The sequence below is a fragment of the Cervus elaphus genome, chromosome 9 (assembly GCF_910594005.1).
Source record: "Cervus elaphus chromosome 9, mCerEla1.1, whole genome shotgun sequence".
Classification (NCBI taxonomy): Eukaryota; Metazoa; Chordata; class Mammalia; order Artiodactyla; family Cervidae; genus Cervus; species Cervus elaphus.
Window position 1 is genome coordinate 8,618,199 of NC_057823.1, and position 25,521 is coordinate 8,643,719.

General features: G+C 60.6%; 1 protein-coding gene and 1 non-coding gene across 2 annotated transcripts in view; one reads left to right on the forward strand and one right to left on the reverse strand.

Moving 5' to 3' along the window:
• Positions 1–25,053, forward strand: part of ELL (elongation factor for RNA polymerase II) — an 80,221-nt gene extending 55,168 nt beyond the window's left edge. The window contains exons 3-12 of the mRNA XM_043910932.1: positions 2,269–2,390; positions 2,736–2,899; positions 4,820–5,094; positions 8,891–9,015; positions 15,154–15,250; positions 16,399–16,885; positions 20,635–20,701; positions 20,957–21,128; positions 22,165–22,209; positions 22,868–25,053. Of these exons, the coding sequence (XP_043766867.1) occupies positions 2,269–2,390; positions 2,736–2,899; positions 4,820–5,094; positions 8,891–9,015; positions 15,154–15,250; positions 16,399–16,885; positions 20,635–20,701; positions 20,957–21,128; positions 22,165–22,209; positions 22,868–22,984 (1,671 nt within the window). The 3' untranslated portion in view covers positions 22,985–25,053. The remainder of the gene's footprint in view (positions 1–2,268; positions 2,391–2,735; positions 2,900–4,819; positions 5,095–8,890; positions 9,016–15,153; positions 15,251–16,398; positions 16,886–20,634; positions 20,702–20,956; positions 21,129–22,164; positions 22,210–22,867) is intronic.
• On the reverse strand, positions 13,394–13,500 carry LOC122701070. Its single transcript, XR_006342920.1, has one exon. It is a non-coding gene; the product is annotated as a U6 spliceosomal RNA (small nuclear RNA).
• Positions 25,054–25,521: the final 468 nt, after the last annotated feature.

The window sequence follows — 25,521 nt, forward strand, 5'->3', positions numbered from 1 at the left end:
AAAGGGCTGATACATACCTGTGTGGAAAAGGTCCTCACTGGGCTAAAGGATCACAGGGAATGGTCCCCCACGCCCCTGCCCGGACAGGCGCACGGTGGTGTCGGGACATAGGCTGTACCCCTCTCCTTTCCTCTCCCTGACGGGGGCTGTGGCAGGCAGTCACGGCAGCTGCTGCCCTCTGAGCAGCCAGAGATGGAAAAATGTCACCGGGGGAGGCCAGGTCTCCGCCAGAGCCAGCACATGGTGAGGGAGAGGCTCAGGGTCGGGCGTGGGGAGGGGCTGCGTATCAGGGCTCAGGCTCTGTTAGAAGCGCTTTTGGTTTTGCTGACAACATGGTGCACACTCTTCCTGCCGCGTTCTGGGTCACTGCATCAGTGTGTCCCTGCCTGTGGTACCTGGGGGGCCTCTCCCGCGGTGGCCCTCAGAAGCGTCTGGGTGCTGGGTGTCCGGTTACTTCCGTGATAGAGAACGAAGGTCGCGTCTGCAGAGGAGTGTGTGCGGACAGTGCGACGCTGCATGGGGACTCCAGTGTGCGTGTGTGTACACACAGGTGTTCTCCTGCCCAAGGTGCGTCGTGGCAGGCAGTCCAGGCTTATAGTAGAAACACACTTGCCAAGTGGGAGGTGCTTCATCCCCTCTTTGACCCTTACAGAAACGTGTGTGTGGAGATCAGGGTCTGTGTGACTGCCCAGGGCTGACCTGGCATGGGCGCCCTGCTGGTCTCCCTGCCACTGGCTGCACGTCCTGACTGGGCCCTCCGCCACCTGCTGCATGCGCAGGAGGATGCTGGAGGGCCAGGAGAGCGCGCGGGGCAGACACCAGCTGTGGGGCGGGGCCGGCGGGGCGGGGAGCTGGGGGCGGCGTGATCGGCAGCCCGAGGTCGTCTGCAGTCCCTGGACAGCCGCTGCAGACTGCCCCTCTCCCCCAGGCCAGGCTCTTCCCGTCCCGAGCGGCTGGGCCCAGGGGCCGCTCTGTGACGCCTTGGCTCTCCCTGTGTGAGGAGGGAGCGTCTCCGTGGAGCAGAGACTGGCTGTGCGTGACGGGGCTTCCGCAGCGTTTAGAGCCAGTCCTGGGTTGCGTGCCCTCCCAGCTCCCCTCGAGGGTCTTCACACCCCGCCGAGGGCTGGGCGGGGCAGCAGCTTCTCTCGCAGTGGCCGGGCCTGCGTGTCCTTGATCACACAGACTCGACTCAGACAGGCCGAGCTGGCTGCGTTGGCATGTGACAGCCGGGCACGGGGCAGGAGGCGTTCAGCCCAGGGTTGCGTGCTGCTGTCCTCACGTCACCTCAGAGGAGGCGTCCTCGGCTCGGCTTGCGGAGGCGGCGTGACAGCCCAGGGACAGCCTGCTGCCCGCTGCACCCTGCTGCCGCCCCTTCTCGTCCATCCGTGACTCCTCCTGTGTCTCCCTGACTGTGACAAGCCCGGTGCTCCAGCCCAGGACGGACCGTAAGGCTGGTCTTCTCTGGCAACAGGGCTCTGGAGGCCCTTCCCGGCCCGCCCAGGGGCTGGCAGCTGGAGCGTGAGGTCTTCCTGTCTGTGTTTCTCAGCAGCTGCTGGCCGTCGCCCAGGGTGGGCAGGGGGCCAGAGGGTCGGCCTGGAATGAAGCGGCCTCTGGGTTTCCTGCCTTGCGCTGAGCCCTGCACCTCAGCCAGGGCTAGTGCCATCTGTCTGTCGGCCGGCCAGGCCTTCTGTCTTTCCTCTCCGGCAGCTGTGGCTTTGCCTAGTCAGGCTCTGGCGATGCCGTCTGCCGTCAGGGTTAGGTGAACCATGTGCACACATCCCGTGTCGTGGTCGGCGGGGGCAAGTGCTGCCCGTCTGTGAGCCCCTCGGGGCCCGCGCCTGTGTGCCTGCCTTCTTCCCAGACACCCTGGAGGAGGTGGAGAGGGCCTCGCCACATGGGAGTAGGGGGAGCGTGCACCAGGGTGTCTCAGCCGGGCATGCCTGGCCCGCTGCTGACACCCACCCACCTTGTCCCATTCCAGCGTGGCGGGCTGTCTCGAGCCTGGCCTGCCCGGCGTGGCGGGGGCCTGGCGTGGCCGGGTCGGAGCGGCCCTGCCGCCGGTGTGCTGAGAGCTCGTGCTCCTCAGCCCGGCACCACTGCTGCAGACGCGGGAGGCCGCGCCCCCGCCCGCCAGCAGCCTGGCCGTGGTGACAGGCTGGTCCCTCAGATAGGGAGACAGGGGGGTGTGTTCACACGTTGCCAGGGACGGGCCAGGACCGCGTGCTGGCCCTGCCTGTGGGCCCCCAGTGACACCCCTTCTCCATGCAGCACATCTCCATCCCCCAACCTGACTGCCCCGCGGAGGCGCGGACGTTCTCCTTCTACCTCTCCAACATCGGCCGTGACAGCCCCCAGGGCAGCTTCGATTGCATCCAGCAGTACGTCTCCAGGTGAGCCTTGCCCGCGCTGCCCGGCTCTCACGGCGGCCCGGCCCACCGTGCGGGTGTTTACCCCCACCTCCAGCCCCCGCTCTCCTCCTCAGGTGAGCTGTCCCGGCGCTTACAGTGCATCCAGGGTCCAGGTGTGGGTCCTGGTGTGCCCCCTCTTGCCCGGGAACCTGGGTTCCCTTGCTTCTTTCAGGTCAGGGTGTGCCTTGCAGAAACCCTGTTGGCCAAGTCAGCACCAGGCCCCCTTTCCTAGGCGGGAGTGTCAGAGGCGGGGGCGGCGTCGGCCCCGAGGCCGCCTCTCCAGTCATCCGAGGAGCTCACCTCACCTTCTGGCCTCTTGTCTTGCAGCCGTGGGGATGTCCACCTGGACTGCCTGGGCAGCATCCAGGACAAAATCACAGTGTGCGCCACGGACGACTCCTACCAGAAGGCACGGCAGAGCCTGGCGCAGGCCGAGGAGGAGACGCGGAGCCGAGGGGCCATTGTCATCAAGCCTGGAGGCCGCTACCTGGGTGAGGATCGGGGGCCGGGGCCTTGTGGGGGTCTTGTGCCTGCTGGGCAGCTGCCAGGAGAGCTGGAGAGCCTCAGGGCCCGTCAGGAGCCGGAACAGGAGTGATGGGCTGACAGAGGCCGGGGCAGTGGGGTCAGTGTTGCGTCAGCAGGTCCTTCTTGGGTGGTGTCCGCTGCATTCTGAATCCAGCATGGACTAGAGGGCCTGAGAGTTCCCGGAATTCTGAATCCCAGGGCCCCGTCCCCAGGCTGTTGCTTCAGGTACATCTGCCTCTCACCTTGCGTGAAGCCAGAGCTGCAGCCTGTCCTTCAGTGGCCACCCCTGCCCTCACCTGCCCCGGTGTCTCCTTCCCATGGCTGCCCTGGTCAGGGCACAGTGCAGATGGCAAGATGCACTCTGCGGCGGGCAGCCTGCTGCTGTGCTGGGGCCAGCGAGGGACCATGGGGTGGAGACCTGGGAGGAAACGCGTTGATCCCTGTTTCCTAGGACCTCCCACCCCCTCAGCCTCTGCTTGGAAACAGTTTCAGTGACAGTGAGACACTGACCACACTGACAGTGCAGAGAGAAGTCCTGCTCACTTAGAAAGCTCCGTCGCGCTGCCTCAGTCTTCCCACCTCTGGGCGGAGACGGAGTTAAAGAGGCCAGTGAGTTCATGGTCAGGCAAGAAAGGCCAGAGAGGCACAGAGCAAAGGAGAACCTTGCTGGCTTTTGGAGGTTTTTCTTCTTTAAGGAAAAATTGGTCTTTCACATTGCTCCAAAGAGCATGCAGTCTCCCTTGCCTAGCGGTGGCGTTGGCGCTGAATGAAACCCCACATGGTGCTGGTCCTCCTATCAGCACAGGGCCCTGGTGGGCATGGCAGTGTGTGGCCAGGGAGCCTGGGCCCTGGGCTGTCAGCCACCCAGGAGGTGCCCGCCAGAATCCCAAAGGGCTGCAGCTGCCTGCTCCTGCCTTAAGATGCAAATATGGACATTTGTACCCATTTCAATAAGTTTTGGGTGGGTCTTTCAGTCAGAATTTGCCTTACTGTTCCATTTAGGATACAGTGACGGCTTTTGCGTTGGTTTGTGTTCTCCGGCCTCAGAAGCCACGGACGTGGAGTCCTGGCTGTGTCCGGCCTCTCCCCTGTGTCATCAGGGTTCTCTTGGGATGAAGTCTGACCCTGCAGGTTCTAAAAGCATTTCTTGTGTTCATTCGACAAGTCAGAGTTAAGGGATACATGCCAAAGACAGTTGTCGTGGAGAGGTTTGTGGCCCAAGGGTTTAAGACCTGCACTGACTTCGCTCAGAGGTCCTCCTTCCTGCGGTGGCAGGGGCGTTGTCCAAGGTGGAGTGAGCGACTTTGGATGGAAGCCCCCTCCCTCGAGAGCACTCCGGGGGCTCCATGGAGGACCCCCTTGCATGTCTCTGTTTGCACCAGGAGGGTGGGGGAGAGGCCTGCAGCCCCCGGGGCTCTGAGCACAGGCAGGTCTGCCCAAGTGACCTGATGCTTTTATCTTCCCCTTTGTCATAAAAGAGAATGGCGGGACCCAGGGGACCAGCATAGAGCTGTGAACTGCAGGCTCTGGGGTGCTCCTTCTGGCCGTTCTGGGACTCCTTTTTAAGCATCAGCCACCTTCCCCATAGGGGCCAGGGCTTGGATGAAGTTAGATAATAAGGCTCTCAGCCCACTTCTGAGACTGGGGACCCCGCACGTACCCGTCGATCTGCTTGTGGTCAGCAGGTGGCGCACTCGCTGGGCAGGCGGGGCTGCACGAGGCTTAAGGCGCCTGCCTCCTGGGCTCGGTGAGAGCTCGGGGCTGTAGGCCGTGGGCCATCCATGGGCGTCTCTGCTCGCTCAGGAGCGTGCCGTCCGCTCCAGACAGGGGCACACGGCGACCACCCCTCAGCCCCTCCCGTCCCTGACACCTGGCTCTTACTGTAGGCAAGAAGGTTCAGTTTCGGAAACCGGCCCCAGGGGCAGTGGATGCTGTGCCCTCCCGGAAGCGGGCAACCCCTATCAACCCGGCCAGCGCCATCAAGAAGTGCAGCGCTGCCAGCGCTGGCGGGGGCAGCGGGGTGTCTCAGCGGCCCTTCCGGGACCGCGTGCTGCACCTGCTGGCGCTGAGACCCTACCGGAAGGCCGAGCTGCTGCTGCGGCTGCAGAAGGACGGCCTGGCGCAGGCGGACAAGGACGCGCTGGACGGCCTCCTCCAGCAGGTGCGTGCTGCCCGGGGCGGGGCGCGGGGCACGGGGCACTGTTTACTGTCCAGGGCTCGTCTCCTCACAGCTGTAGGCTCGCAGGCAGTGGGCACAGCATGGGGGACCCGAGACTTCAGCTGCACAAGGTTTTTGGAATTGAATGAAGCCTGGGGAATGCGCAAGCCCGAGTTAGCAAGAACTCAGGCTTCATATCAGGTGGGTCTCCTTGTGGCTTTTCAGTTGTGGCTGTAGGCAAGGGGCTTCATGTCTGGACCCTCAGGCTTCTGTCTGAGGCTGGGGTGCGACTGGAGCACCTCGCTTTGGGGTCAGGAGCTAATCAGGCAGGAACGTGGGGCCGGCAGGCAGAGCCTGCTCTTAAACGGCCAGGGCTTTGCAGCAACAGCGGCGGTCCCAGAGCCTTCCTGGCGCTGTGCCCTGGGGGAGCCAGCTCACGGACTCCTGAGAGGGTGAGTGGCTCGCGCCCGATCCACCGCCTCAGCTGGGCCCCGTGGACGCCGCTCCGCTGTGGAGTGGCAGCAGGCCGCCTCAGAGCACTGCCGCTGCCAGGATGGCACAGCCAGCGGCAGTCACGCCAGTGTTCTGGGAGGAGCTGAGGCCCTGCCTCGGACACTCTGGGCTCCTGGGTGCTGCCTCCTGTGGTCGGAAGTTGGCGCCATGACCATCCGGAGCTGTGTCTGAGGAATTGCCGAGAATTTCCAATTGACCGAGTTCTCCCGTGGGCGCCCTGCTGCCCCTCTGCCCCTCCCTGAGTGCCGTCTGAGGCTGGGGTGACCACACACAGCTTTGGTAGAACGTCGGCGTGGCTCTCGTCCCCCCATGCTTGGATTGGCATCCCTGTGTCGTCATCGCCCCCCAGCGAGTTCAGGGCACGGGGCAGGGGTGAGGAGGGAAGAGGGGCCGCGGTGACCAGCCGCTGCACTCCGACACGAGTGCTGACCTGGGGCTGGGCTCGCCTCCCCTCCCCTTCACCGTGGAGACGCCCCGGGGCCTGAGGGCTGAGGTGCTCCCGGGAGCCTTGTTCCCGTCGGGGGCTCCTCCGGGTACTCACTGGGGCCTCTGTGCAGACTTGGCCTCCTGAGCCGCTGCCCCCCTCGCGCAGGTTGTGCCGGCGAGGACTGAGGGGCAGCTTCTCCCGGCCAGCTCGGGAGTCGGCCTGGGGCCTAGAGAAGACAGGTACAGTGCTCTGTAGTCCAGGAGGTTTCTCTGGGGCTTGCTAGAGCATCCAGAAAGCTCTGGAACCAGGAAGGACATTTCCCAGGGTGCTCATTTCCTTGGAAAGTCACACGTGTTGCCTCACCCTTGGGAAATTGGGGGAAGCACACGGGAGGCCCTTTTCCTGGGCTGGGGCCGCCCAGAGCTGCCTCCTGCAGCACAGGGTGGCTGAGGCACGGCTCGGAGCGGGGCAGGGCCGTCAGCCGTGAGCTGAGGCTGACGGAGGGCTGACTACCACGCTTGCCCTGCCGGCGCCTAGAGCGCGGGCCACCGTCCGGCCAGGCCCTCGGCCCCTGGGGTAGCGTTCTGAAAGACGCCCTTGCTCCTGCTCTCCAGTCTCGTTCTGTTCGGGCCCAGAGTGAAAAAGCAGCACATGCAGAATGTGAGCTGTGGCTGACCCAGCGTTTGACGGCACCTGAGATTTACCCACTGAGTGACCCTTAGCCACGACAGGGGCACCAGGCTTGGTGCTGTGGAGAGAGAGGGCGCTGGCGGCGCTGACCTGGGTCTGCCTGGGGCACCTGCTTCGTTTTTAACCGCCAGGGTGTTCTCGTCGCTCCTGGTCCTTTCCTGGGACCAGGGAGGCATCGTGCTAAGTGCCAGCCTTTCCAGTCATCTTGGGTTTGGCAGCTCCCCGAGGCGGCCCAGGCGATGTCTTGTGCTAGAGCATCCTGGGAGCCCACTCTGATCTTTCCCATTCTCTGATTTCCTGTCCCTTCTGCCTTGAGCTGCTATGTTTGCTACCGGACTTGTTCTCCCCACCAACTGTGGGAGGGGGCACTGGGACCCCACCAGCATGGGGATAGGAAGGTATGGGGGCTACACCTCACTACGGATGCTCATTTCCCAGCTCCCCCCCCCCACCCCGTGACCAGGGACTCTGATGAGCAGCACTGACAAAGCAGCGCTGTGCAAAGACGCCTCCTCCTCTACTCTTGTGAAAACATCCAAAGAGAAGATTTGAGGCAGTCCACCTTCCTGGTGGGAGTGTGGATGGCTGGGTGGCTCTTCTGGAGAGCATTTTAGCAAAGCGTCTCAGAAGCCATAAAAATGTTCAGAGCCTCTGACCCACTAATCCCACTTCTGGGAAGCTGGCCGAAAAAAACCGTTACCAGCATGGAAAAACCTGTGCAAGTGACATCTGTTTATGCTCCAGAGAAGCTGGAAGCAGAGTCCGCGTCCAACAAAGGAGAGGGGATGGAGTGAATCACAGTGCAGCCTCGTGGCGGAATATTACTCAGCCATTAAAAAATGCTCTCTGTGGAAACCGCCGTGACGTGGAGCATAAATTCACAGTCTCAGCTGTAGTGAAAAACAGCAGCTGCCGTGCCAATCACACAGCTCTGCACGCGCTCCGGAGACCGTGGTGCCTGACGAGACGCTCAGGAGAGTGCCCTCTGCGGGCCAGGGGCCTGAATTCCATCAAGCATATTAAGGCAAATGTTCTAAATGCATCTTTGCACAGTCTTGAAGACAAACTCAGCTTATGTTAACCAAAAGCAGCAGGGCTGGCTGGTGGCAGGGAAGGTGGGCTCAGCTTGGGCCCTGAAGGCACCCCTCCCCCAGCTCGGCCAACTCTGCCACAGGAGCTGTGAGTTTGAGAGTGTGTATGTATCTTAGTCCATAGGCTGCTGTCATAGAACACCATGGCCTGGGTGGGTTAGACACCACAGACCCGTCACACAGCTTTGGAGACTTGGAGGCCCAGGATCAGGGCTCCGGGAGATTGGGTGTCTGGTGAGGGCCTGTGTTCTGCCTTCTCATGCTCATCCCGGGGAGAGGGGCGCGGAAACTCTGGGTTCTCTTTTATAAAGACACTTGGGCTTCTCTGGTGGATCAGTGGTAAAGAATCTGCCTGCCAGTCCAGAAGACACGGATTCAATCCCTGATCCAGGAAGATCCCACATACTGCAGAGCAGCTAAGCCCATGCGCCATTACTCTTGAGCCTGCGCTCTAGTGCCTGGAAGCCACGACTGCCGAGCCCATGCACCACTACTGCTGAAGCCCAAGAGCCCTGAGTTTGTGCTCTGCAACAGAACCACCACGATGAGCAGCCCACACAGTGCAGCTGGGGAGTAGCCCCCGACCTGCCGCATCTGGAGAAGGCTCACAGCAGCAGAGACCGGCACAGCCCCTCCCCCAAAAAGACACTCCCTCATGGGGGCTGCACCCTCGTGACCTCATCACCTCCCAGAGGCCTCGCCTCCTAATCCATCACCTTAGGTTAGCAGGGGGTAAGATTGAACATGGATTTGTGGAGGACAAAAATGGTTCCGTCCATAGCAGCGGGATGGGCTGCTGATGGAGTCTTGGGAGTGTAGATGGCAGCGCCCCCTTGTGGAGCCAGCCTGGCCTCCAGCAGCATCTGGGCCTGCTGCTCTGACCCTTCTGCACCCCAAGGGCCACTGTCCCGGACTGCGGAGGAGTTGGGGGGCCAAGTGTTGGCTTGGGGCAGAGGTGTGCTGTCCTCTTTCCCCTTTAATGTCTGTCTCCGCCTCTCCCCACACCACCCCCCAAAATGCTTTCATGATCATCTCTCTCTCGGGCTATACACGAGGTGAGCCTGGCTCTATCTTGCAGGTGGCCAATGTGAATGCCAAGGATGGCACGTGCACGCTGAAGGACTGTGTGTACAAGGATGTGCAGAAGGACTGGCCCGGCTACTCGGAGGGAGACCAGCAGTTGCTGAAGCGGATGCTCATCCGGTAAAACTGCCACCCCATCCATGAGTGGGTCCCCGTCCGCCGGGCCTGGGCCACATCCCGTCTCCTGGAGGCTGGGGCGGCCTCCTGTGGCGCCAGAGCCCACAGGGCCCGCAGGCAGCATGGAGGGGTCTGGAGAGACTGCCTGGGTAGCCCACCGTGGCCTCCTGTAGGGAAAAGGCGAGACTTGCTGAGTGGGGTGGAGGGCACGAGTGTTTGTGAACATGAGAACTTCGGGACAGAAGGCCCCAAAGCGGCCATTCCTGCTGGCCCTCCTTCCCCTCCTACCAAGCTCCTTCTGAAATTTGCACATCCCCACAGGTTACTGCTGCAGGCCGCCTCTTTCTTAAAAAGAAAGTCTCAAGGACTGGAAGCAGAGAGGAACAAAGCAAAGCAAACCTCCCCACAGACACTATTAAGCAGCATTAATTAAACGCATCCCCTCTCGGGTTAATGGGGACCCGAAGTCAGGAGTAGCCAAGGTGGCTCTGGGGAGAAGTGGTTAAGTCGGCCCTTGTCTAAGGCAAGCAGTTAATGATTTCCTTTTCAACTGATGCCCGAGAGCCCGGCTGTGAAGCGCCCTTCAGAGCAGCCTGAGATGCTAATTAGTCCTTAAGTGGTTTCTCAGGGACTTGGAGCAATTTATGAAGGTTTTTTTTTTAAGTTGTTTAAAGCAGTAACTGCATCTGGAAATCAGAGCCAAGTTGGGGCCACTCCAGGTGAACACGGAGTTCCTCCTTGGCCCTGCAGGGTGCTCACCTGCTGTTCCGGGGTCACTCTTCTGGCTCCCTAGCAGTCTCTAGGTGCTCAGGGAGGCTGAGCGGGATGGTTTCGGCAGACAACGCTCCCCCTCCCCTCTCTGGCTGTCCTCTGCTGCCTGGACGAGCAGGTCTCAGATAGACACTGTCACCTCCTGCAGGTGGTTGCGTCAGCGGTAAAGGATCTGCTTGCGATGCGGGAGACGCAGGTTCAGTCCCTGGGTTGGGAAGATCCCCTGGAGGGGGGCATGGCAATCCAGTCCAGTATCCTTGCCTGGAGACTCTAATGGACTCTAGTGGCAGGCTATAGGGCATGGGGTTGCAAAGAGTCGGACATGACCGAAGCGATGGAGCATGCATGCACGCCTGGCAGTAGTGTTGAAGTAGTAAGTTACACCCACCTCAGTGCTTTGAGGTGCCAAGGGGCACATGGGGGTGGGGCGCCTTGAGGCTGCTCCCACCCTTCCTTCCTTCAGAGCCTCTCACTCGGCGCCTGCTGATCTCAGGCTCCCAGGCCTTGCCCTCCCAGAGCTCTCCAGGAGGGGCATGGCCAGGAGCAAGCAATCTGTGGGCAGTCTGGCCCTGGGTGGGTGTGGGCCCTCGGAAACTGGGCTGAATATTGAGGGGTATCGGGGGAGGCTCCTCAGGCTCCTGACTCCCGGAGCTCAGGGCAATGCCAAGCTCTCCTTTCCTCCCTCTTGTTTGCTCTGGGCCGTCTTGGCGCTCTCCTCTTGGCCTGAGTGGTCTAGCTGGGGGGGGTGGCCTGGCCCGATGCCTCTCCAGAAGCTGACAGCATCTGCTGCTCTTGGGAGCTTGACCTGATTGGTGGGCAGAGGTCAGGGTCAGTATCACTGATACCCACAACCCGGCGCTGCTCTGCACAGCTTTTTTTTTTTCATGTTTAGGTTGCTCCCTCCCTGAAGAAAGCCTTCATTGCAACCGCTCTTCATGCACGGGTCTCATGGCAAGGAGGAGAAACGAGGTCTTAGGGTGTTACCCTGGGGGCTGTGGCCCTCCTTGTCCTACAGCTTCTTCTAAGCCTGAGTTGGGTGCACTTGTGCTCCCAGGGTCTGCCTGGGCCCCCGTGGCTCTGCTCTGGCAGACAGGCACTCGGGCCTCGTGTTGCAGAGGCTTCTCTTGTTGCGGAGCGCCGATTCAGGGCGGTGCACACGTCACTAGTTGCAGCACTTGGGCTCTGCATCATGGGCTCAGTGGTTGTGGCATGTGGACTTAAGGGCTCCTCGGCACGTGAAATCTTCCCGGACCAGGGATCACACCTGTGTCCCCTGCATTGGCAGGTGGATTCTTAACCACTGGACCACCAGGGAAGCCCTCAGCTGTTTATTTGGATGCTCCCTCCGTGCTTTCAGTCCCCATGAGTAGCTGCTCAGCCCTGGCCTGGCCCAGGCAGAGTCTGGATGTCCCAGTGCAGGATGAGGCCTTGAAATCAGTCCCCCGACTGCCCCGTCCTGGCCTCCCTCCCCCAGGGCGTAGCCTAGACAGCCCAAGCCTCTGTCCATCTCACGGGCGGTGCACTTCCCTGTAGTTGGTGAGCCGCTTGGCCAAGTGCTCGGCCTTCTGTGCCCTTCACGTCCAGCCACAAGCTCCCTCTGGTTGTCTCATGGCCTTGCATCACTTTCAAGGGACCAGGGCTTCCGCAGGGAGCTGCCTCCCTCCCTTGCAGATCCTCCTGTTTCCGGGTCTGTGATTCTGCCCTGATGCTGAAGGAACCCAGCTCTTGGAGCATCTCTCCGGGGAGAAGGCTTTGGGACGTCTGTCTTCCACAGCTCCACACCTGGGTGGCCAGCACACTGTCGGCAGTTGGCCACATCTAGCCTTCTAGATTGGAAGGAACTTTCCCTCCCCATTGAAGGTCTGGCCGAGGAAGCCTCGTCAGTTCCCTCCCTGGCCTGTGTGTGTCCCCGCGGTCACAGGATAGTCCGGAGGGTGCTCTGGGGCCAGGGCGCCGGTGGCCCTGGCAGTCTGAATGCTTGCCTCATCCTCTTCATCCTCCGTGCGGCTGTGAGAGGCCTCAGCGTCCTCCCGGGGGCTTCCTGTGAGTTGCCCTTGGGGGCCATGCTCCTACACCATTCACTGTTGTCCTCCTGGTTGTTTATTTCTTCTACTTTGGGGACATTTCTTCAGCTTCTCCCATGTCTCTCTTTTTGCCATCATTTCTAGTTCCCAAGGTGCAACCACCACCTCCATCTAGTTCCAAACCATTTACCCTCCAAAAACCCAACAACCTGAATTAGCAGTCACTCCCCATCCCCCTGCCCCCAGCCCCTGGCAACCGCTAATCTGCTTCCTGCCTGTTCTGGACGCGTCTTATCAATGGGATTATGTGCTCTGTGGCCTTTGGGTCTGGCTTCTTTCACTCAGTATTATGTTTTCAAGGTTTCTCCACACTGTAGCCTGTAGCAGAGCTTCGTTCTTTCCTGTGGCCAGGGTCTTGGTTCGTTTCTATAGTCTGTTGTGTGTGAGTTTTTGCTTATTCGTTTTTCTGTCAGTGAACATGTGGACTGTTGCCACCTTTTCGGGATTGTGTACAGTGATGCTGTGAACATTTGTGTACGAGGACACAAATACAACTGACACAGATTTTCAGTTCTCTCAAATACGTCCTGAGGAGTATAATTGCTGGGCCGTATGGCAGTCCTGGGTTTAACTTTCTGAAGAACTGCCAAACTCTTTTTCTCAGTGGCTGCCCCATTTTATGTTCCCACCCACAGTGCCCAATTCCAGTTTTTCCACAGCCTCACCAACACTGATTATATTTTCTTTTTTTTTTTAATTCTAGCCAGTGTGAAGTGGTATTTTATAGTGGTGTCGATTTGAGTTTCTTGGATGAGCAATGAATGATGTTGAGCATCTATGCGTGCGGTTATCGGCTGTTTGTATATTTTCTTTGGAGAGGTGTGTGTTTCAGATCTTTGTCTTTCTGAGGCTGTTAAGGCTGGTGTGTTTCTGGTGGATTTAACATTTTCATCCTCTTAGAGTCTCTCTTTCCTTCCTTTCTTTATTTTTTTTTTTAATTGGTAAAAGAATTTTATTATGTGGCTTAGGTAGGTCTTTGCATTCTACTAACAGAAAAGCATTTTCCCACATCTTAGTCAACCTAACAAACGATATATCTGTGGTTTTATCTACACGGCTGCAGTATTACCCTGTTGAAGAAAACCTTCCTTTCATTTGTACTTTGGTGCAATTATACAGTAGGTACCTCTTTCTCCAGAAAATAAAAATATTCTTGATCTAAGCTTGAAGTGGAAAAAGACATTAACACCAAGTTTCTCACACCACTTGGTAAAAGATTGTAACAGAAATCCAAACATTATACTGGTTAACATACAAAGATGACGTGTGCGCCACTGTTGTAGGCAGTCAGAGCTCTGTAGGAATGCTTCCGCATGTGGGTTTATTTTTCTGGGGTTTTCACATATGATAGGTGGAATTGTACCATAATGAAGAATAGTCACCTTTTGCTCAAGAGACTCAAATATTAGATTCTAACACGGGAAACATCTCTTGCGGTCACAGTAATGTACGAATGGATAGGGGAAGAAATTGCCTTAGGAAAAATTTCACCATGGACCAAACACCTGAAATGTTTTTATCACAGCAAGAATATGGAACGCTTCGTAAATTTGCGTGTCATCCTTGCGCAGGGGCCATGCTAATCTTCTCTGTATCGTTCCAATTTTAGTATATGTGCTGCCGAAGCGAGCACTCCTTTCTTTATCACAATTAATTTCTTTGTGGCTGTGCTGGGTCTTTGTTGCTTGCGGGCTCCTCTCTAGTTGCGGTTCTCAGGCTCCTCGTTGCGGCGGCCTCTCCTGCTGTGGAGCACGGGCTCTGGGCTCGGGCTTCGGTCACCGTGGCCTGTGGGCTCAGTGGTTGTGGCACAGGGGCTTGGTTGCTCTCTGTCCTTTGAAATGCATAGTCTTGTCTGCTTCAGGGCCTGACATTTGTCACCTGGAAGCCGGGTGCCGCCTCCACAGAACTCTGCTGTTGTCAGCTCAGCTTCCCTGGTAGCCCTGAGGCATCTCTGGGTCCCTCCACAGGCCCCTCTGTCTCCTCTCCTCTGGAGGCCATGTTTCTGTCCATCCTGTGTGGCCTGAGCAGCCTCCTGGCCCCCTGGGGAAGGCCTGGGCTCCTTCACTCCCGAACATGCTGGGGGTTCCCTTTGCAGCTGCCCCCCAGCAGGCCAGGCCCCAGAGCAGGGCTGTTGGGGGACAGCCTGGCGGGCCCCTGCGCTGAGGTCTCCGAGGCGCACACTGCGGGCCTGAGGCCCCTGCAGCCCAGGACTCCTCCAGGACAGTCCCCACTCGTGCTTCTGCTTTCCGTGTGAAGTCGCATTGCTGTCTTTTTTCCCCTTTCTCTTCTATGCCTTTTAGTGGGGACTTGAGAGAGAATGGACGTGAACACCGGATTCTCTGTCTCTGACTGGAAGTTCTGGGTTGAACAGTAGACTTGCCCCACCCACTCTCGGAACCTTCCTTTCGGCTCTCCTTGCATTTCAGGCTGCTGTGGGGCGGGCGGCCTCCGGAGCCTGGAATGCAGCTGAAGGCCAGGGAGGTGCTCTGCTGGTCACTGGTCAGAGCAGCAGACGTGGCCCCGGGCCTCAGCTCAGCTTCATGCAGGGCGTGGGGGGCCAGCCGGGTGCCTGGCCTCCCCTGAGACTCTCAGCCTCTAGGAGTGCAAGAAGCCAACCTCACCAGCCAGGGTGACTGTCAGGGCCTCTGTTTTCTGTCAGGCCTCGGGGCATTTCTTCTCTCATCCTGGCTGCGCTGTGAGCTCAGATTCCAGTGGTCTGCTGGCTGCCCCTGCCATCCCTAGAGGGCCTGGGGCCTGGGCTCCCAGGAAGATGGGAGCTGAATCTTGGGGGGGCGGGGATCCTCCCACTAAGAGCAGGGCATCTCAGCCCTCTTTTGCGTTCTGTTTCTGCAGTGAGCGTTGTTATTGGGATGACAGTTGTTTATAAAAGTAAGGACCAAATAAAATGTTTTTTAAAAAAGGGCCAATACCCAATGTCTGTAGCTCCCATGGGGACACAGTTTTGCACAGGGGTCCTCGGTCTCCATGATCATGAAGGTCAAGATGAGTGTCTGGGCACAGAGCACCCAATGTGACCGGCCTGATGGTGAGGCTGGGCCGTGGCCACAGGGCAGGTGTGAATGCACCCAGGACAGGTGTGCTCAGACTGCTTTCTGCCTGCCAGGCGGGCCCGTCGCACCCAGCCCTGCCCTGGTTCAGCGGGGAGTCAGGCCCTCCCCAGGACGCTGGGTGCAAGTGGGACAGCATGGGGTCAGTGCAGAGGTGGGTGGGCCTGGGTGCGCCTCGCAGGGAGGGCCTTCCAACCTGCCTTGCTTCTCCTCTGCAGGAAACTGTGCCAGCCACAGAGCACAGGCGGCCTCCCTGGGGACCCTGCTGCCAACAGTCCTCCGGGCGAGCACGGGAGCTCAGCCTCGCCCCCTCAGGTAGGAGCGGCTGGCGGGGAGGGTGGGCGGGCTTCAGCAGAGGCGGTGGGCCTGACCTTGCTTCTCGGGGAATCTGCTGGGCTTCTGACTCAGGGCTGGCGAGCTTTCTTGAATGCGTAAGCAGCTGGCTGGGGGCTGGGGGTCCCAGACCTGGAACCTGGATAGGTTCCTTGGGTTACCTGTGGGGGTAGTGTGGCTGAGGGCGTGCGGGCTGGTGGCCACTGAGCCTTGCACTTTCTCTGTACACTGGAGGCCTCTGACTCCCAGCGCTGTTGTGAAAATCACTGTGTCCCCCAGCGGGACCTGCCGTGTCAGTAGCCAGGGAGGGCCTCGCTATCAGGGGCTTGATCTTCAGCAGTGGGGTCCCTCACTGTTGTTGGAGCTGTTGGGTGAAAGCTGTCTCTTCCCCTCGCTTGTTGTGACCAGTGAGTCCCATGTCTCCATCCCCTGTTTGGCCAGCCCCTCTCTTTCCCCCTCTGCTTCCCCCTGGAGGCATCCGGCCTAGGTCCTGAAGCCTCCCAGGGCACCCCGCAGCTGGGGCGTGGAGGGCAGGGCCTCGTTTCACTCTGGTCCACTCTGCCGCACCCTGGGCCTGGGCCGTCGGGTGTAATCCCGGCTCCGTTCCTCTGCTCTGGCCTTCCTTCCGGACCTCAGTCTTCTCCTTTGTGAATGGGGATGAGGCCTGCACCATGTGACAGGGGTGCCATGGGGACTCCAGGGCCCTGGGGAGGACGGTCCTGGCCTGCGGGGCCTGGCTGGTGTCACTCAGACTGGGCTCGTTGCTCTTCCTGTCATCGGGGGAGATGCCGAGCACAGTCACGTTTTAGACCAGTTCCCGGGGAGGCCCTTGTGGGCTGAAGCGGGTGCAGTAATGGCGCAGCCGCCCTTTCTCTGCCCTGCTGGCCCGTGGCCCGGCCGGGTCCCTGGGCAGGCAGGCCCCAGGAGCTCCGGGCCTCTCGGGCCTGCTGTGGCGTCCGTGCGCCCCCTTGTGGTCGGAGTGGCCCTGCCTGCGGGCGCTGGTCCCTCGGGGCCTGTGGTGGGGGTGCTGGTCAGCCCAAGTTTGGCCTGTTGCTGCCCAGCCTCTCCCTGGGGCACACAGTGGCTCCAGGCACAGGCTCCCTTCTGGGATTCTCTTCTTCCCTTCACAGAAGCGGCCGCAGCCTCCTGATTTCATTGACCCTCTGGCCAACAAGAAACCCAGGATATCGCACTTCACCCAGAGAGCTCAGCCCACAGTCAACGGGAAGTTGAGCACAACCCTCGGCCGCGAGGGCCTGCTGCCCACCCCGGGCCTGCTGGCTGGCACGGACGCCCACCTGCCCCTGCGACTGGAGCCGCCGCGGGCCCACGACCCCTTGGCCGACGTCAGCAACGACCTGGGCCACAGTGGCCGGGACTGTGAGCGTGGGGAGGTGGCCGCCCCAGCCCCTACCGAGCGCCTCAGCATGCCCCTGCTGACGGACTGTGCCCAGCCCAGCAGGCCCCACGGCGGTTCCTTGCACGGCAAATCCAAGAAGAAATCCAAGAAGCACAAAGACAGGGAGAGGGCCGCAGAGGACAGGCCCCGGGACCGGCCGCTCGGCCCGGTGCCAGGCCCCCTTGGAGCCCCTCCAGTTGCCCCACCAGTCGCCCCGGGTAGGTGCCAAGAGGTCAAGGGGCAGAGGGCTCTGCAGAAGGGGGGTCACTGGGAGCCTGAGCACTGGCCCTGTGCCCACGCACCCTCACGCCACAGGACGCCGGGGCTGCCTCCTGAGTCCCCACTGGGACCCGCCCTGCACTCTGAGGCCCCGTGTCCTCGCGCTGGCTCACGTGACTGCCCTGGAGGTGCTCTCCTCGAAGCCTCCTGCAGTCAGGGTGTGCCAGGCCAGCCCTGGGGACCAGGGGCACAGAGCCTGATGGAGCTGAGGCTCATGGGAGGGGATACTTCACAGGGAGAGGAACAATTCCAGGGCCCAGTTCTGGCTGCAGGGAAATCCCAGACACAGCACTCAACAGGGGTCTGGGGCTCAGGGATGGCTGCGGGGGGCAGGACTTGGTGGAGAGGGGGTCCCTGGATCACTGTGGACCTGCTGTGACCTGCTGAGCAAACATTTGAGTCTGCAGAGAGAGGGTCTGAGAGGCGGGTCCAGGAGGAGGCGGGAGACTGTCTACTGAAAGCAGGCGGTAAGAGCCAGAACAAGGTCTCTCACTTGCAGCCTGTAGGGAAGCTGGCGGTTGAGAGCCCCTCAGCGGGGTGCGGGATGTGAGGCTGCCGGGACTGTGTGCTGACCAGGGCCTGGGGCACTGCGGAGGCTCATAGGGACGGAGTCCTCACCCCCAGAGCCTCCCTACTCCCAGCTACAGCCCCAGGCATCTGAGCTGAGCACCCCTTGTGGCTACTGTCAACCCCAAAATAACTCTGGAGGCTGCAGAAAGGGAAATGATTTCTTTAGGGTCTTAAGAATTACCATTCGGGAGACATAGGTTCAGGTGACCATGAGCGTTTGTTCTCAGGAAGAGCAAGAGTTGGGTTTATGGAGAGATCAAAAGCCTTGAGTTTGTTAAAGGTTTCTGGTGAGAACAGTTTAACTCTGACGCAAATCAGACAAGTCAGAAAATATTTGTTTTAGGTTAGGGGTCCAGTAAGTCGACAGTATCACGCATGGTTTGAGGGTGGGGGTCTAATAAGTAGATCAGCTGTCACGAGTTCCTGGCAGATGACTTCATGGGGTCAAAAGGTCAGATTCCATGCTGGCTGAGCCGTGCATAAGTCACACTTCCTTAATGGCTTCTTGATTGCATTTTTAGAGAGTGCTCTGAGCAGTACTGACTCCATTGTGATTTCCTCTCTCGTAATTTAACCTGATCAGCATGTCACAGCAGCAGAGGCACAGCCTTCCGGGCCTTGTGGGCCGTACGACCTGCTGCAGCTTTCAGATTATTTCCTCAGGAGGATCCCCAGCAGGGGGCATTCCTGGATCATGGGTGGAGCCCCTGCTCCTTAAGGCTTTGGAATTTGTCCCTCAGCTGTCCTTCAGAAAGGCCATGCCAGCTCCTCCCTCTGCAGCTGGAGACCGGGGCTCGTCTGATGAAGAGACCTTGCAGCTCCGTCAGTCCTCTGGGACCCCTCGACCCTGCTGCATGCTAGGCTTCTCAGAAGGGAGCCTGGCTCCCTGAGCACAGGCCATCTGACCCGGGTCCCGCCCAGGGACACAGACCTGAGCAGCTGGGTCCAGGGAGCCGTCTGTCCCAGGCAGCAGAAGCGAGGTTCCATATGCTGCTGGCAGGGTCTGGGGAAGTGGGACTATGGGGCCAGGCAGGAGGCCAGGCCAGGAAGGTGCTGCCCAGACCGGCCCCACGCGTGGGGCTCAGGAGGCTCTGGCTCCTGCCCAGTGTGTGTCAGCCACAGGCAGCGTGGCCCCAGGCCACGGTGAGGAAGGGGTTTGGGATCAGGAAAGCCAGGGAGCAGGGCCCCGATGGGGAGGAAAGGACAAGTGAGGCGCTGGAAGTTGGATATGGCACCAAGTGATCCACCGTAACTGGCCTCTCTGGCAGCTCAGGTGATGATGATCATAGGTTGGTGGGAAGCCTACCTTTCCTCTCAAGCTCCCACCACACACAGCCTCCTGCTGTGGCTCTTTCCTGGGTAGGGGTTTGTGCAGGCTAGGGCTCCCCACCCGCCTTTAACAACAGCATTGTTCCCTGAACATTTCCCCTGCCTCGCTGGAGAGGGTTCCAGGTCGGCACCCAAGTGCAGAAGCTCCCTTAGCCTTGTGTCCTGTGAGGTAGCCCACCCTTCTGCATGCTGCTGCCCGCTTGTCTGGCCCTGCAGTCCCAGCCCTGCCCTGTGATCGCTTCTGACCCTGACAGGTGTGGCAGCCTCCGGTTGAGCAGACTCCTCAGCTCACCCCACCTGTGTCCCCCGTCTCCCGCACCCCGCCAAGGCCCCCCTCTGCCACCTTCTTCCGCCTGTGCTGCGGGCCCACTCCTGGGTCCTAGACCCACCCTCGTGCCTGCCCCCAGCTCTCGCTCAGATTGTGGTCCCCACCTCTGGCCCAAGGGCACCTTCCTGGCCAGGCCACATGCTGGGCAGGGGCGTGCTTCGGTTTATTCAGGCCGAACTCAGGCCTACTGACCCGTGTGTGGAAATGGGGGCACCCTCTCTCATTGGCACCCAGACCTGGGTCCTGCAGGGTGACCCTGCAGACACGTCCCTGCACCCACTGCCCTGGGAGGGGGCACACGGGTGGGAAGCAGCTGGGCTGGTGCAGGGGTGGCCGGGTGACAGCTTTGCACAGCCAGTGCCGGGGCAGGAGTGGGGCCCACAGAGGGTTGCCACAGGCGACTCCAGTGGTATCCTGCCAGGGTGATCTGATTCTCAGCCTCAAGGTGAAGCACCCCGGGGTGCCTGACGTGCCTGGGCTGTGGGAGGTGGGAATGTAGACTAAACTGCATGTTTGTGCCTATTGGGTTGCATCCCAGCGCGGCCACAGCCCTTCCAGAGACAACACCCGGATGGGGGTGCCGGTGGACGCCATCCATTGGTGGGAGTCTCCCCTTGCACTGGATGGAGTATAAAACCACACAGGGGCTCATCAAACCGCTGATCCACTGGAGGGCTGCTTTCCTCCAAGAGAGGCACCAAAATAGGCACTCAGCATATGCTGCAAAGTGATAATATCGCTTCTGTCTTGGGGTAAAAAAAGGTCATCTGGGAGAAGTCCCCGGGGAAAGGAGCAGAGTGTAGTTTGGGTTGACTGTAGCCTGGGCAGGCCTCGGGCACTGTCTCAGGACAGTCTCGGGTCACAGTCCCAGGGCTGTCCCTCTGGTCTCACAGTCAGTCTGGTGGGAAGAATGGGAGGATGGGGTTGAGGGGAGGGTGGTCAGGCCAGGGACCAGAGCCTGCAGGGCCTGCAACTCCATCCGCAGGGAGAGGAAGGGGAAAACCCTGGCAGCTATCCGGCTTTGTCCTGCAGGGCCCGAGAATGGTATGCCCCCGGGACTCAACTGGTCAGGGGTCACCGGTTTTCTTCTTCGTGGCCTTTTACGTGGGGTCAGCAAAGGCTCTGGACGAGCTTCCCAGGCTTTGGCCCTGCAGTGAAGCCGTCCTTTTGGGTGCTTGCTGAGAACTGCGCCCACGATGCCATCTCTGCATGGCTGTGCTCTGGGGACGCACACCGTGCTGGCTTGCCACCTCTCCCACTGGCAGGGGGCACGTCCAGCTCCAGGCAGCCCCCTACGGTGGCCAGACGGTGCTCGCCCTGACTCACGCCACCTCTGCTCATCCTGGCTCCCTCTGCGTGGCCTCCCCTCTGAGGCCTTCAGACAATAGGGCATCAACCTTCTGTAGATCTCATCACAGACAGACCAGGTATGGACTCAGGAGATACATTTTCTCTTTGTAGGTTTAAACGGGACCTGCAGCAGCTCAAGTGTCCCCACGTCGACCTCGGAGACGCCCGACTACTTGCTGTGAGTACTTCCCTCGCCTGCTGCTCCCCGCCCCCCGGCCCTGCAGGTTAGCAGAGGGAGCACGGACCCCACGGCTGTGTGTGTGCACGTGCGTGCGCTGACTTGACCCCGTGGCTCTGTGTGTATTCCTGATGGCCCGGCTGCTCGGAGTCAGGGCTGCTTCCTGGGCGGGGCTGGCCACGTGGCTGTGGACACTTCCAGGCTCTCTGCTGCAGCCCCCTGAGCCCTTGCGGCCCCTCTCTCCCATCTCCCCAGAAAATACGCCACCATCTCCTCCTCGGAGCAGCGGCAGAGCTACAAAAACGACTTCAACGCCGAGTACAGCGAGTACCGAGACCTGCACGCCCGCATCGAGCGGATCACGCGGCGCTTCACGCAGCTCGATGCCCAGCTCCGGCAGCTCTCGCAGGGCTCTGAGGAGTACGAGGTAGTGCCCCGCCCGGTGCCTGCATCCCGGCATGTCCGCCCCCCGCTTCCCACTCCGAGATTCAGGCCTGTCCAGGGAGCTCCGCCGCTTCAGCCATGAGACTGGGCAAGACCAGCGCTGTAGGTGGGAGGTGACTGTGGGCTGGGGGTCCGCCGAGCCGTGGAGACAGCCAGGAAGCCGGGGCTGGGGTGCGTGCGCCCCCCGCTGTGAGCACCTGGGGCTCCTCTGCAGCCCACAGCTGCGTCACCGGAGAACTCAGCGCTGCCCCCCAGTGGGGGGGGGCGGTGGCAGGCCCTGGCCACACCCCACAGCCCCTCAGAGCTGTCACAGCCACGTGGGGGGGGCAGGGGATGCAGGGTCTCTGGGTTCCCAACCCCCTCCCCCACCTAGGGCATTTGAGCTTCCCTGGGCATCCTGAGTGGGAACTCGGCACAGGGGGCCTTGGGACACCAGCCCCCACCTTGCGACCCCTTTCGGAGCTGGTTACCTGATGACAAGGCCGGCCCTGAGGAGCCATCGCGCTGGGCTCTGTCTGCCTGCTGGAGGCCATGTTGATTTCCCGAGGAGATGGCTTGTGACTGGAGGCGCAGTGGGGGTTCTGAGGGTCTAGGACACGCAAGCGCCCCCCTGCCCCCGGGCACCCCCATCCTTCCGCCTCCTTGCAGCCCCCACAGGTGGTCAGGGGGCCTCTGCACTTGGCCTCGACCTGGGCACCGGCCAGCTGGGCGCGAGGGAAGGCGCCGTCCCACCTGCTCTCTGCCTCCCCCCGCCCCTCCCCCCGTGTGACCCCTCCCACTGTGTGACCCCTCCTGCCGCGTGGCCTCGTGCGTGTCCCCGAGTCGCCCCCTTGGCCCTGCTCCTCCCCCAGCCTGCACCCAGCCCCTCTTCTCTTCTCCCTCAGGCCATCACGCCACAGCTGCGGCCATTGTCCCCAAGCATGCAGTGACCTAGCAGGTCACAGTTATCAAGGAGAAGGGTCACTCCGTTGGGGTATCCTGCAGATAATGCATTGTTCACTTTTTCTTTTTCCATCCAGACTACTCGTGGGCAGATCCTTCAGGAATATCGAAAAATCAAAAAGGTGAGCTTCCGTCCCCTTGTGGGGGTTAGGGCGGGGCGGGATCAGGTGAGTGGCGCCGTGGTCTGGGAGAGGAGGAAGGGCAGGCCTCCCTGAGGTGGTCTCAGGTCCTCAGAGTATCTCCTCCCCTGCTGACAGCTGGGGACCTTAAGTCTGTCCTGGGCGCTCGGATGCCCCCCTCCCCTGAGCACCCCTGCACGCTCTCCCACTGTTGGTGGGCACAGCCCCAGGCCCTTTGCAGCTCCCTCAAAGGTCTGGGGGAGGAAGCACAGTTCCCCACCCCATCCTGGCCCCGTCTGAGCCCTTCACTGCTGAGTCGGGGAGGAACTGTGGTCTCGTGGGCGCAGCCTGCCCCCACCTCGGGCTCCCTGACCGTCTCCTGGGACGTGACGCCACCAGAGCAGTTCTCGTTCCCTAGGGCCGAGTGTGCCAGGGTGGTTCCCACCGGCCGTGCCCCAGCCCCACGTGGAAGCTGCGTGACCCACCTTCCTGCAGCCTCCCACCCTAGCTGTGACCCTGTTTCCCAGGGTGCAGCCCGGGGCAGCTCAGGGGTCCCTGCCTGGCGTGGGTGCCGGGGGCAGCCAGGCGGGCGGCTTGGGTTGGTGCTGGGCTCTCCGTGCTGGCCCCGTGGATGAGGCTCAGCCCAGCCGCCCTCTCGCAGACCAACACCAACTACAGCCAGGAGAAGCACCGCTGCGAGTACCTGCACAGCAAGCTGGCCCACATCAAGAGGCTCATCGCCGAGTACGACCAGCGGCAGCTCCAGGCGTGGCCGTAGCCCCAGGCCCCGGGGCAGGAGGTCCCGCGCGCCAGCCAGGCCGGCTCACCTCACCGGCTGACTGTTCTGGATGGTGGGGGAGCTGGGGACAAGGGGGAGCTGAAGGCAAGAAAACGGAGATTTATTGAACACAATAAACGTGAGGAAGAATACAGTCATCTGAGCCAGCGACGCCGGCTTTCAGGGGAGCCCATGCAGGCCTGGCCGCCCACAGGTCACACAAACCCAGGTAGGGTGTCCAGCTCCCCCCAGGTCCCCCACACCTCCTGTGCAGCCCCCCTGCCTAGGATGGGCTCCCCAAGAAGCCCACCTCCTCGACAGCCACCCCACAGGGGGCTTCAACTTTTTGTCAGAGAAAGACTCCAAGGCCGGCCTGCCTGCTTGCCTTTTCTAGTTTTATACAAAGACAGGCTACTGCTGACGAGACTCAAGTCTATTTTTGTACGAAAGAAAAAGCATCTTTTTTCTACACCTGTGCCTCCCCTCCTTGGACGCCCAGGGTCTAGACGCTGCCCTGGGTCCTTTCTACAGTATTACAGATGCTCCGGAAGCCTGGCCTTGCCTCTGCGAGCGCGAGCTCAGAGGAGAGGACCGGTGGGGGGCGCCGGGGGCCCCTCCCCTGCGCTGGTCTCACACACCCCCTCTCCCTGGCTCCGAGTGGGGCGGGCTCGGCCGTGCAAGCCCTGCAGCTCTATTTGGAAAACTCCAGCTGGCCCAGGAGCAGCTGCTGGGAGCCACCAGGCCCGCCTTGCTATTCCAGGCCCTCAGCTGTCGGGGGTCACCGGGAGCTTCTGTGCTTGTAGCGCGCTCTGCAGCACCAGCGTCGGATTTTCTCTCGCTGTCTTCCCCATTCTCTCCGCTGCTGCTCCTCACTTGGTACTGCTGAGGCCAAGTGGTCCCCGTGTTCTGGACCTCGCTCCGCCCCTAGGCCCCACGTGTGGGTTCTGGGGTCCTTTTTGCAGAGCCCCCATGGGGTTTGCACTCAGGGAGGGGCTGGGGGCCGAGGGGGCCAGGGAGCCCCCGGAGAGTGAGCTCAGAAGAGGTGCCTGATCCCCCTCTCTGGGGGTGCTGGCCCCAGGACACCCATTTGCTGCTTAGTCACTGTGCCTAGTCTGATGTCCCTGAAAGCGTCAGGGGGCGCGTGTGTGTGTGTGTGTGCGCGTGTGTGTGTGTGTGTGTGTGTGTGCGCGCGCGCGCGGGGCCCCGCCAGGCCATGCTGAGGTCTAAAGCGCGCCTTCACGTGAATTCAGAGCCACGTTCAGCGAAGCCACAATGGGGGAAGGCTGTGGGGCTGGTTGCAACCCCCAGCCCCGGGGTCACTGCGGGGGGGCGGGGGCAGGGGTTGCTGCCAGGATCCTAGTGAGGCAGGGAGAGCGGAAATGCTCGCATAGACACGTCTATTTTTCTAAGCTGCAGGGGTGTCTCCTGATGGCTTCCCAAAGAGCAGTCATGCCTGCAGTGCCCCCACCACCCCCCAGCGGCTCCATGGGACCCCTGGGGTGCCCGGAGCGCTGAGGAAGCTGATCCTTTATGTTTCAATAGCTGTCGTTTTGTTTTTCATTTGGGATGGAGGGGGACAAGCTGAGCAGACCTGGGACCCTGAGTTCTGTGAGCAGCCATCATGTACTCATTCGAGGGGCCCCACCCCGGAGGGCCCACCTGCCCTCTGCCCTGGGGTCCAGTTCAAAGGACTCTCAGTTGAATTTCCTCCTCCTCCTCATTTTTTGTTGTTGTTGTTTATTTTCTCCTTTTAAGGAATTATGAAGCTAAGAGGAGTTTTGTGCTTGGGGCGGGGGTTGATGGACAAAAGTTCTAGCTGATTAAATATGGTCTAACTTATTGATACTGTTTTTTTTTTTTTCTTTTAATATTGTACTGTGGAGAAAAACTATTTTGAGCCATGGAGTTGGTGTTTACAAGAACTTTTCACTTTTGCCAAAATGTTACAATTGAAAGACGTCTGCATCTTCAGTTTCCTAATATTTTCTTAAAAGATCTAGTGTCCTTTTTGTACACTAAACAGGTGAATGCTGATTTTTTTCAACCTACAATAAATTCACTGAACTGAATCTATCAGCCCAAGCTGGGAGTATATGTGTCATTCCCCAGGGGTGGGGGGATTGGGGTCAGGAGGCCACCTGGCCACGGGGTGACGGGGGTGGGGGGGCATGGGCTGAGCATAGAGAAAGCTTGGCGGGCAGCCTACCACAGCCACTGCCCAGGAATGAGGTTGGCGGTGGAGGGCGGACCTGAGGCAGAGGGCCCTGCAGGTGCCAGAGCGGGAGACCAGCCGGCCTGCTCGCAGGTGGGAGCTGACAGACGGGAGGCGGAGGCCGTGGGGAGCATGGCGGCACATAAGCAGAGTGCTGCCCCTGTGGCGTGCACAGAGTGGGCTGAGCCAGGCAGGAGGACCCCAGGGCTCCCCAGGGCCAAAGCCCCCAGTAGTGGAGCCGTGTGCAGCAAAGGGAGTGCTTGATTTGGGCTAACGAGCTTTGGCTGATGGAAACGACAGAGGGTAACCGCACTGTTTGATTAGT